This window comes from Chiloscyllium plagiosum, unplaced genomic scaffold, assembly GCF_037043375.1.
Source record: "Chiloscyllium plagiosum isolate Xiang-an unplaced genomic scaffold, Cpla_swu_hap1 HiC_scaffold_37, whole genome shotgun sequence".
Taxonomy (NCBI): Eukaryota; Metazoa; Chordata; class Chondrichthyes; order Orectolobiformes; family Hemiscylliidae; genus Chiloscyllium; species Chiloscyllium plagiosum.
The window spans coordinates 27,500,851-27,513,656 of NW_028270175.1; the positions used below are offsets into that span (position 1 = coordinate 27,500,851).

Sequence of the window (12,806 nt, forward strand, 5' to 3'; positions counted from 1 at the left end):
GTTGCGTTTGTGGTATTTTTTCACTCTCACTGATCCAGCTCCCTCAGAGTAACAAGGTGTCTGACACTCCTGTTTCTTTTTAATGTTTATTTTTGTTGTGCGTGCAGATGTCGGACACAGTGACAAAACAACAAATGTGTAAATCTTTATTTATATTCCATCACCAGGGAGAAAGGAAACATCCGAGTAGCCAGTGACAAGCAGTTCCCTTCTTGAGGGAGGCCAACTGTTGTGTGATACGTTGTGCTTGTTAAAGCAGTGCAGATGTAAAGATAATGACCTCAAGCATCCCAACATTTAATTGTGGGGTGGTGCTAATGATTCAGCCCTCCCAGCAGCTTTCATAGACAACATGAACATGCTTGATCATCTCTGGACACTTTGCCCATCTCCTCTTGTGAGGGACACTGCAGGTTATGGCCTTGATATTTTACATATAGTGATGATTAAGAATGCCACTTAAAAACACACAAGTGCTCAAACGGCAATGCAGATTGCCTTGTCTGCTGGGGAGCTGGGACTGAGTGATGCCAATTATGTGGGACACTCACCATCCTGAGTCGGAAATATATCTATTCTTTCACTGTTGCTCGGTCAAAACCCTGAATGACCCTCCCTAGAGAATTTACTGATTCCCTAAAGCACAAGGACTGCAGCAAGAAGGTACCTCACCACCACCTTCACAAAGGCAACTAAGGATAGCCATTACAATGCTGGCCCAGCCATAGATGCCCATGTCCTACGATTGAATAAAAGGTATACATAGAATCTCCACAGTGCAGAAGGTGGCCATTCAGCCCATTAAGTCTGCACCGACCCTGCAAAGAGCATCGCATCAAGACCCAACCCTCTATCCTAACCCTATAACACCACCTCATCCCTGGACAATACAGAGCAATTTAGCATGACTAATCCAACTAACCTGTACATCTTTGGACTGTGGGAGGAAACCCACGCAGATACGGAGAGAAAATGCAAACTCCACTCATCCAAGGGTAGATTTGTTCCCAGGTGCCTGGTGCTATGAGGCAGCAGTGCTAACCACTGAGCCATCCCAGACAAAATCTGGATGAGATACAGATCCAAGTGAGCACTGGCTGAATCTTAACTATCAGTAATATTAGTGCAATCCCCTGACTCAATTAGTGAGAGACTATAAGGCAGTTCTACGGCTCAAACCCTCTATCAGTAAGGTTGGAATTGAAGAAACCTACTATTACCAAATCACACAGGCTTACTGAGTATACAGGAGTTGACTAATCTTATAATCCAGCTGTTTTACAAAAAGGATATACACTTTCAGTAAATTGGTTCTTTTAAGTGAACAGTCACTTTCCCTTGTATCATTTGTCCAGCACTTAGAGGCAAGTTACTGCTGACCATTAACGATAGGGTAAATCAATGTTCAGTAATTGCAGCTTTGTCCTTTATATTTAAGAGGAAGCATTTGTTTATGCATTTATTGGCCCAGAGGTGGTGATAGTCAGCCAGCTTCCTGAACTGCTGCAGTATTTGTGGTGAGAGACACCCAAAGAGGTGCGAGAGAGGAAGTTTCAGGATTTGAACCAAGCGACACCGAAGGAACAGCAACAAAGTCCCAATAATTTAAGACAGCGTGTGACTTGCAGGTGGGGGGTGTTTCAAATGGTTCTGCTCCTCACGTCCCTCGTGGTAGCAGAGGTCACAGGTTTGGACGTTGTTGTCAGAGGAGCATTGGTGATTTTCAGCATACCCATACATAATATTGCTATCGTGCAGCAGTAGTGAAGGACTGCTGCTCTTGATGGTGTCAAACTTATGAAATGTTTGTAGAAATTACACTCATCCAGACAAAGGTAGAGTATTCCATCACACACTCCGAACTTGTGCCTTGTAGATGGTGGACAGGTAGTCACTAGGTCTCCCCTTTGTGAGGGGTGTGTGTGCCGTCAACGTAACATTGAAAGCACAAGTAAATTGCTATCTCATCTGGCAGTTCGGGAAGAAGGGATGGAGGAGAGAATGGCAGGGTGGGAGCAAGTGGGAGGTTAAAGGCCATGTTTTACACCTCATGTGGATAGAAGGGATGGGATGGAGGAGTGGACTGAGGTATTCTGAAGAAACAGACCCTTCAGGATAATTCAAGTTGTGGGAGCAGAGTTTGATGGTGGCAGAGCCAGTAAAGAATGATCAGCTTAATAGGAAACTCCAGTGTGGTTTTGCATTTTTGGTTGTGTGGCAGGGAAGTGGGGGGGGGGGTGAGGGAGGAAGGAAGGAAGGGTGTTTGGTGGGTGGGAAAGAAAGAAAAACCATCACAAGTGCTGCATGACTTCCATCCTATCACAGATCTACCCTAGTATGTCTTTTAAAAACAAACCCTACCCTTCATTTAAAGTCTCTTACATTTGCAATGAGACAGATTCCACAAGGTAAACACAATGTTTCAATATGGATGTGATCTAGGTGTGTTTGTTTGTAATAGACACAGCAGTCTACAAAAAGGATAGGTAGATATTTCACCAAAGCCTGACATTATTATTATTATTGTCTCATCTGTAGCCCCTCAGGCAGTTTTCATTCTTGGGTCCTTATTTCTAACAGGAAACAGCTGCTGGGATAGAATAGGCATGTTTCAAATGAGTCTATCCCTCAGCTTCCATAGTCTAACACCCTCTACTATCTAGTGAGAAAGCAACACTCCAATTAGCTGAAAGGTATTCAGTAACTGTAATATCAACTCAACAAGGGCCAGGGCACTCTATGAAGATTAAAACTCCACAATGGGCCAGCTGCTGCCTGTACATGCAGGGCCTTGCAGGCAGCAACAACCAAAAAGCCCTTCACGTGAGACAGTGGGAGAAAGTTACAGGAAGTCAATTCTAAAGATCCTGCCCCGAGGTGGCACAAAGGAGTGTTTTAGATTAAAATACAAACCCAAAAGTAGATTTCACCCCACATCCCACCACCAACTTGCATGTACAATCTGAGCAGAGTGACAATGGATCAATTTAAAACCATGAATGATAACTGCCATCTGCTAACCAAACCATTCTGCGAGCTAAAAAAAAAGTCACATTAACAAGTTCAACATTTGTGAAAAGAAGGGGAGGTGCTGATGCGTTTGCAAGTTTAACCTGAAGTGCCCTTGTTGGCAGACAAGCTGTCAGCACTCCCAGATTTTACACCATCACCACGGTTCAAACAAAACAAGGAAAACACGTGGCAAAGCCTTGCAGCTGTCAGTTTTTTGTCATTAAATGCCAGTGTCCCAGATGTGGAAACAGCATCCAAAAACACTTCCCGAGACCTGAAAGAATGAGGACATGACCTCACGTTGGAGAATACACATTTGGCCTCTGGACTCTAGCTTCAAGTCCAGGCCAGTGAGTGACTGACTTTGAAAGTCATTTTGAGTTGGCCACTCTGATGTTAAATCTTTGTTTGCATGCTCAGTGAAAGCACTAGTTCAGAACACAAAATAGCAGTGCTTTGATGGGTTAAACTGAACAGTGAGTGTGGTTTGACAGTCACTCAAATTCCAGAACACCCAGGAAACAATTCCAGGTTTATCACCTCAACTCTCAGTCCTTTCCAGCATTTAAGCTCTTGTAATACATGCTAAACCTCTGCCCATTCAATAAGCAGACCTGGATGTAGGTTTGCTCGCTGAGCTGGAAGGTTTATTTCCAGATGTTTCGTCACCCTACTAGGTAACATCTTCAGTGGGCCTCCAAGTGAAGCTAAGCAGATCTTCCAATTGGTGCCCACTTGTTCTCTGGAAAATTTATCAGTATATGGGATCACAAAATTCAAAATGCCAGAACCTAATTTTCATACAGTTTTAATAAATGAATAAATATAAAGAGAATTAAAAAGAAACAACATTTCTCCCAAGTGCAGTTATTTTAAAAAAAAACATTCTGTTCATTCTTGCTTGGGTTTGGTATAAAAACAGGAATCCAAACTGAACCAGCATCAATAATCGAGCAGTGGCTGGCTTTACAACTCAATAGCTCCCCCACAATTAGATGCCATTGTTGGAATTTAAAAAGGATTACTGGTGGGGAACAAAGTGCTGGTTCAGATGGCAGAGAGGAGAGTGAATACTGCAAGGGTGCAGACAGAGCTCACTTTGGGGGAAAAAAAAAGTCTAGCCAAATTTACATAGCAGACGCATGCAACAATTTCACACTTTAGAATCGAAGAGAGAATGGGGTAGTGTTTCTATTCACAAACAAAAACATTGATCTTGCCGCGCACAATTTAAATCAGAATTTATTAGAAGGGGATTCAACCTTTTAAAAACATTTCACACCCCACCCCCCCACCCACCCCAATGCATCTATCCTGCATTGGTACACAGTCTCGACCCAAGAAAGGACTACACTGGTGATTTTTGCTGGCTGATTTTACCTGAGTTCGAGATAATAAACTGTACTGAAGGACAAACAAGAGACCTTCCGGTCATGACACTTCAGCCCAAAACTTTACGGCCTAACACTGATTCCCAATCCACTTCCTAAACAGATTCCTGAAATCAGCCACCGACTCCCAGACAGATATCTGACTTCAAATTTCTTTGCGTTTTTTTAAATGTTTGTAGTATAGTCCAGTTAAGTTCACAATGCAGTACAATTTTTTTTATATAAATAAAGAATTCATACAAGTTGCCTTGAGCATCAAATGTATAAGAAACGGCCTCCAGTCAGCTCAGAGGTTAGACCAATGAGTTTTAACATCAGTGATAGGAGTTAACAGCGAGAATTATGGATCACTGGGGGAAAAAAGTCAAATAAATTGTAACCATGGGAATTGTAAAGTTTTCACACCAAGATTCTGGAATTGTATTCCACCTTTGAACTTGATCTGGAGAGCACTGTCAGCAGTCCAACATTAGGGGAGTGAAATACAGGAGGGTGGGTTAAATTTGACAAATAGCTTTTGCAGGTTAGGGGCAGGGGGAATATCCAAGTCCATCAATATCAATCATTGGAAGCTTATTGGACACTCAGCTACTGTGTGTAGCTTGCACAAGAGGTGAATAGCACTTTTGTCTGTCTATGCTGCAATGATGTCAGGCTCTTTAGCACCAAGTCAAATGGGAATTACATGCAATTGAGAGAGAAGACAGTTGACACAAAAAACCACTTGTGAATAATCATTTGAAACGGCAGTGTAATTCAGTCACATGCCTCTTAAAAAAGGGAAAGACCAGAAATGATATTCAAACAATTAAGCACAGTAGAACAGTGTATTTCCCTCACCCATGAAGTGAATTACTACAAAATAACTAGTGTTGGAGGGGGAGAAAATTACCCTTTTAAAATGAAGGATGCAGTCATACATGACTGTTAGTCATGTGTATGTTACTGTATATAATGAAAACTGAGCTGGAGAACATCGGAGGGGGTGTGGGAGGGACAGAGTGGAGATAGGAAATGACAAGTGTTTCATAACATTTAAAGACCGATAGCTAGTATGGGTTTAAAACAAAAAAGGTTGGGTTATACACCTGCCCTATTGTTTCCTGCTGGCAAAGGCTAGGAACACTAGGCACAACCTGTGCCCACCACACCAGTGCCAAATGGTAGTTCAGTTATCAGTCTCCTTAAGTTTTATTAAATTTTTTAAAAATCACACAATGCCTTTAATTATCGTAGAAATAGGCAAAGTCCTGTCAGGAAAACATCGATTTGTCAATGACCTGCTCAAAGAGCAGGTTTGGAATAGCAGACCTGACCATCCAGTTTTACTAATAGGTCGAGTTGGAGAATGGAGACATGACTCTGAATCTTCTCAATTTAAAATACAAAAAGAGAGGGATCTCAAACTCCCCCTTTGGGGCATTCACTTTTACCAGTGTTCAGCGGTCCCCGTAGATGTTGGTTTAGATTTCTCCCAAGTCACGAAGAAATGTGGTGCTTTTCAATTTGAAGAACCTTCTCTATGAAATAAGAGCTTACAGTCCAGAGATTGTTGCTGCCACCATTGGTTAGGCTTTTATTGACCAAGAGCACAATTCTCTTTCTGAAACTGTTCAGTATGTTGCTCGTCTCAATTTGAAAATTTAATCCTTTGTACAAATGATAATCAACTCATTGCACCAAGAGGTAGAATTGCCCCAGATAGAATCACTTTCCTCACTGAATTCGAATAGGATTTGAGGCCAGTATGAAACAGAAATAACTTCAGAATCACCAGTCTCCTGTTAAGTGACTGAGTGCTAGTTGGAAACCAGCACAGCCAATGGGCACCAATGGCATAATGCCCCCTTTCTCCAGCCTCCTCCCTAGTACTAGCTGTCAGACAGAGGGGGAGGTGGAAGGCTGTACAGTAACTCAGACAAGTGACCTTTCAGAATGCCTTTAAACATCTTCAGATTTCTATTGGGATCACAGCTGTTCCATCTGCCCAATACTGAGCTCCACTAACGACAGGCCAGTTTGTCCATGAAGGCAGTGGGATAGATAGAGGACAGTAAGCATTGGAGCAATTCAGCCACCCATTCATTTCAGACAGTTCAGATCTACATAGAACACAGCAGAGAGTGTGGGACTGTAACATAGCTGCAAATGGCAAAGAAATGGGTGGATAAACTCCTGGGAACCTTATGCTGTGGGAAAGTAATTGCGGGAGCTACGGAAGTCCTGTTAATAGGGAAAATGCTCACGTTTCATAAAACATGCACAGATCAATAAGACCAGATCCTCAGGATCCACACATAGTCAACGAGTAACCCCCCCCTCCCCCCGCCCGCCGCTTGGTGGGCTGCTGTTGACATTTCGCGCCAACTCAAGATGGCTTTAGGTTCTCGAAGCTCTTCTCTACTCCATCTTCATATTGTGGGGGAGGGGTGAGTGGCTCCAGATTGACCACCGTGCTGTTGAGGTTGCTTAAGTGGAGCCTGAAATTCTTGAGGTGCGATTTATCCGACAGAATTCGGCGGATCCTCTTCGAGCTGAATCGTCTGCCCGGGCGGCTTGATGTCTGCCCGTTCCCTGGCTGAGCAGTGGCACTAGGCCCTGCGACCCCGGTCGTGGGCAGCACCACACCAACGTCCACCAGCGACTCGTAAGAGGGAAGAGCAGCCATGGTTTGGTCCCCCAGAGTGGCCTCGGCATCTCCTCTTGGCTGGGAGGACTCCCCTTGCATGACCTCGTTGTAACTCGGCACAGCCAACTGCTCGCTGAGGTCTGGGGCACTGCAGAAAAGATAGAACATCATGAGAGTGAATACCCAGAGCCAGGACATCCAGTAACAGCAAGGGGCTGTACCCACATCAGCTCAGTCCTGGTTACACTGATAAACCCCCATTGCTGGTTGGTGCTGCAGGAGCTGTGGAAACAGGGGGCTCATTTTCAAATCACTCCAGCAACCACACCTTCAAGGCCCCAAGCTCAGGAATACTCACCCCTCCTCAAAGCCCACCCCTCTGCCCAAGCTTTGGTCACTTAACCTAATGTGTCAGGCATAGCTTTATAACCTCTTGGGGCAATTCATAATGTTAAAAGGCACGATCCTAATACAAAGTTGTTGTCAGATATGTGCCAAAGTCTCTCAGTGCCAAGATCTTTCCCCCACCTGCAATTTGCAAGTTAGGCACATTAAAAGGGAACGTTGTTTTTGAACCTTGCACATTCCCACCCTGCCCTGAGGCTCCATCCATACAACCCAGAGATAAAAGTAACTCAGACAGCTGGTGCTATGGCTACACAAGTCACTTGTGTGTGTGTGGGGACCAACACAGCTGCGTGGACATGCCAGCTCACTACAATGCACAAGTTGCAGTTTATGAAGGTCACTTGAGGATCGTGGCACACTACAGCAACAAAAACAGAAGTTGCTGTCAAACCTCAGCAGCTCTGGCAGCATCTGGGGGGGAGAAAACAGAGTTAACATTACCCTCCAGTGACTCTTCAGAACTGAAGCTGAAGACCCGTTGATTGCCTACCCGCTTCATGTCTCTCTCTTTGGGCTCCATATCCATCCTTCCACTCACCTGTCCCTCCCCTTCCCCCTCCCCTCCCCCTTGTCTTCAGCACAAACACTATGCTTTTCTAACTGCTAACAGTTCTGAAGAGTCACCAAACTCCAAACGAATACTGGTTTCTCCCCATTAATGCTGCCAGACTTGCCGAGTTTCACCAATTACTGTTTTTGTTTCAGATTTCCAGTATCTGTAGTTCTTTGTTTTATTGCAGGACACCGTGGGCGGCACGGTGGCACAGTGGTTAGCACTGCTGCCTCGCAGCGCCAGAGACCCGGGTTCAATTCCCGACTCAGGCGACTGACTGTGTGGAGTTTGCACGTTCTCCCCGTGTCTGCGTGGGTTTCCTCCGGGTGCTCCGGTTTCCTCCCACAGTCCAAAGATGTGCAGGGTCAGGTGAATTGGCCATACTAAATTGCCCGTAGTGTTAGGTAATGGGTAAATGTAGGGGTATGGGTGGGTTTCGCTTTGGCGGGTCGGTGTGGACTTGTTGGGCCGAAGGGCCTGTTTCCACACTGTAATCTAATCTAATCTAAATAAGAGGTCTCACGTGGCAGGAGAAAACCTATTCCTGGTTTAATGAACTGCAGTTAGGATTACTTTGTGGGCTTGCAACTAATTACACGTTAAACTGATATGATAGACACGGTCAGAGGTGGAGGAGGACCTGGATGTTACAAGCAAATGAACGAGGGAGAGAGTAGAGTAGGCAGTTTCTCCTTAGAGCCTGCTCCATTAAGATCATAGCTGATCTGATTAACCTCAACTCCACATTCCTACATATCCCCAATAGCAGCTCTAACACCTTTATGACCTAAATGATTCCAAAGATATTAATAGAGCCTTCTTATGGACAACATGCAATCACATTCCTCATGAAGAGCTTATGCTCAAAACTGCGATTCGCCTGCTCCTCGGATGTTGCCTGACCGGCTGTGCTTTTCCAGCACTATACCTTTTTGACTCTGATCTAGAGCATCTGCAGTCCTCGCTTTCTCCCAACATGCAATGGTTGGTTATAGAGCAGTTCACAAGAATGAGAGAGATTAGGATTGGAAAACCTAACTTTGTCTTCTGTTGTGTGAAGCGCTTCACATAGTTATAGAGATTTAATTTAGCCAAAATATGGTGCAAAGACCAGAGAGAGTGCAAACGAGATTGGTGGGTGTATTGAGCTCTGTACTAGCGGGTCCAGCTCGAGGGTTTCATATAGCAGCCACGCCACTGAATGGGCCCAGGCCAGGAGAAGATGGTGCAGGGTCAGAGAAAGGTCTTCCTCACAAACATCGCTGTTAGTAGGAAAGGTTCAACATGGCTAGTCACCTGGGAAAACTGCCACTCACATCCCTGGGATTTAAAAAAAAAAGTGAGGGGGCAAGAAAAAGATTCAAAAGTTATTATACAATAAATAATACAAAAATAATTGAAGCACTCTAAAGGATAAATCACCAATGGATGTACATCAACATCGCACAAACAGCGAGGCGGCCATGTTTCGATGATGTGGAAGGAATCAGGTCACGAGCAGACATTCCTGGAGATCTTTAGCAGCCAAGTGACACGGCCTCGGTTTAATGTTTGAAATACACAAACTGAGAGGGCGGGGAGAAAAACAAATAAGTCATGCCTATTCAGAATAAACATTCGCACTTTGGATATGGAGAAACAAAACTCCAAGTTTCAAAAAGGTTACATCTCAAGAGTGCGACACACAAAGTGAGAGAATCCGGTTATCGAAAGGCAAAAGAACTGGGTCTAGAAAAGATTTCAATTCAATTACTGTTCCTGATCCAACTTCAAGACAGTGATGTTTGTTGGCAAGGACATGCAATCAGATAACTTGAATGAAAACTAGCAAAATATTTGACTAGGTGGTGATAAAAATCACTGTAAGAGGAACACAGCAATTATTCAGTAGCTGGGAACACACCACCCAGTTTGGAACAGGGTCAAGCAAACAGAGGACTACCTCAATTGCAATGCGCCCTTCTTTCTATCCTACCTTTGCACCATAGCACCCCCCCATCCCCCCAAAACACACACATACACACGAGTAAGGCAGGAAAATCTGGTTTAATGTCACTTAGTAGTGTTGTTAAAGGTTGGAGTCTGCAATCAGAGTTACTACAGCAATATTACAGAACAAAGGGCTCGTATTTCCGTTCCTGTACTAAGCACACCCTTTTCCTGGGTGAGTGGTCAAAGTACAGCCACGGCTTTTGCTGCGTTAGATCTTGCTCACACTGACAGAGCTCCTCGTGGTGCGACGGAGCAGCACCAGACTGGCAAACACGGAGGGCAGTGGGTGGGACAAGAACAGGGTGTGTCAACATGTCCTTATTGAACACTGACACAAGAACATTTACACCCCAAATGGTTTCCCCATTTCCAATGGTCGCTGTTTCTTCTTCTGTGGGCTCACATGCAGTCCCACAAGTTCACTGTTCATACACAAGCCCAGATGACGACCAACCAAGTGGAGCATCGAGGATGAGCTAGATGCTACTCCCCCGCCCCCCCCATCCACCAGCATCTCTACTCAAGCACGTATTAAAAATGGGGGCCATTGGATAGTCGAATCAATAAAGGAACACCCACACAGGAGAGAGAGAGTCTCCAATTGTGGCATCCTACTCTGATGGTGCTTTAATACATGGTCCATCCACACAGCCAATGGACAGGTATTCAAACCCCTCAGCTGAAAACATCTGATAGGAAGCGGAGAGCTGAGTCAATGCTGTGTGTGCAGGCAGTATTACAGTCACCCCTTTGTTTTCCTGCCATGCCCCGTATCCCAGCGTCCAAGATAGAGAGGATAGAAGCAGAGGCAAGTTGAAGAGTGTCCACTTAGATTCTAAATGTGTACCTTCCAACAAACCAGAGACCTGATCACCTGCTTCAGAGACAAGTTCAAATCCCTCCAGCCTAGAAAACCAGAAATATTCAGTTTCACGATATGGGATAAAATGCTAGTCTCATTAATAAACCATTGAACTACAGACTTGCTGTAAAAACCCTAAATAGTTTATCAATATCCACTGTGAGATTTAATTTGCCGTCTACATCCATTGACCTGCAAGTAACTCCAAGTTCACAGCAACGTGATGGATTTTTAGTGAAAAATGTAGTGCTGGAAAAGCACAGCAGATCAGGCAGCATCCGAGGAGAAGGACAATTGATGCTTCGGGCATCAGCTCTTCATCAGGAATGAGGCTTGTGGGCTGGGAGGCTAAGAGATAAATGGGAGGGCAGTGGGGTTGAGGGGAAGGTAGCTGGCAATGTGATAGGTAGATGAAGGTGGGGGTGGAAGTGATATGTTGGAGAGGAGGGTGGTGCGGATAGTTGGGAAGGAAGATGGACAGGTAGGACTGTTTAACAGGGCAGTGCTGAGTTGGAGACTTGGGACTGGGATAAGGTTGGGGGGAAAAAAAGAGGAAATGAGGAAAATAGTGAAATCCACATTGATGCCGTGTGGTTGGAGGGTCCCAAGGTGGAAGATGAGGCGTTTTTCCTCCAGGCGTCAGGTGGTTAGGGTTTGGTGATGGGAGGCGGCCCAGGATCTGCATATCTCTGGTGGAGTAGGAGTTGAAGCGTTCAGCCACAGGGCGATGGGGTTGTTTGGTGCAGGTGTCCCAGAGATGTTCTCTGGGATGATCTGCAAGTTGGCGTCCTGTCTCCCCAACCTAGAGGAGACCACATTGGGTGCAACAGATACAGTAGATGACGTACGTGGAAGTACAGAGATGCTTTTCCAGCATCTGCAATCCTCACGTCCTCCTACTTGGATTTTTAACTGCTCTGTAAAAATGGCCTGGCAAAAATGTTGCAACAAGTCACAACAGAAACGAAAAAAAAAGCACGTAGTGGATATACGGACACACCACAGACAGGAATGGTTCTGGGCAGAACTGAGCACTATCTTCAAGGATAATTAATTATGAGTAATAAATACTGGCCCAGTCAGCACTGCTCACGTCAAGAATGTGAAACAAGTGTAATAACTCAATCAGGTGATGTGCTCTGGGCCATTTTTCTGTATTACAACAGGCAGTATTTCCTGTAGTGGCCAAGGGAAGGTATGCTGCTCACCTTTCTGTATTCCCTGGCACAGGGTGAACTGTGACAAGTGAAAAATCAGTTGGCACATTCCTGGTGAACATGGAGCTTCAAGTCAGGCAAGGAGAGGATGGAAGTGAAGCCACTTCTGCCTAGAAATGGCTCCACACTACACCAGGATTCGGGAAATGAAAATATGCTAGTGATATCAACAGCATTTTTCTTCACACATTTCCACTGAGCACTGGCTGGGATTTGGGGTACACTTGTAACTGGCCTCACTTGCCAGCCTAGTTTCTTCCTGACAATTCAGACACTTCATTTTGGCTATTTTATCATTCAGTCTACAAATCCAAAAATCACCCTCTTCCTCCTCCTAATGCCGCCAGCAGGTTACCTAGATCTGAAACAGCAATTTTTGCGTAATCCCTGTAACGTAAACAATTGGGTGCGAGTAATTTATTGAAATCTATCCCAGCTTTGAGAAAACTTTACCAGGAAAAGAAAACAGCAGCACCCAAATAAATGCAATGAGTCAACAGGTGGGAATGATGTCAGTAGCACAGGAATGATGTACAATCATTTTGAATGTAAGAACAGAGAGGATTTTTTGTTTCGTTTTCAGGTATCAGATGCTCTCATTTGGTCATAAACAGCAACACGCTGTCATGCTTTAAGTGGCCCTGGTTAAGATGGAGATCTTTAGACCACGTCACATGCTCCAATAGTGATATCAGAAAGTACGTCTCTTGAAGATGTACCAACTACTGACAGAGACAAACAC

The 12,806-nt window shown here is 44.7% G+C and overlaps 1 protein-coding gene across 2 annotated transcripts in view; it reads right to left on the bottom strand.

Moving 5' to 3' along the window:
- Positions 1 to 3,804: 3,804 nt before the first annotated feature.
- tmem51a (transmembrane protein 51a) overlaps positions 3,805 to 12,806 on the bottom strand; it is a 48,951-nt gene continuing 39,949 nt past the window's right edge. For both annotated transcript variants that reach the window (XM_043675663.2, XM_043675664.2), the window contains one exon: positions 3,805 to 7,180. In XM_043675663.2, coding sequence (XP_043531598.1) covers positions 6,772 to 7,180 — 409 coding nt within the window. In that variant the 3' untranslated portion in view covers positions 3,805 to 6,771. The remainder of the gene's footprint in view (positions 7,181 to 12,806) is intronic.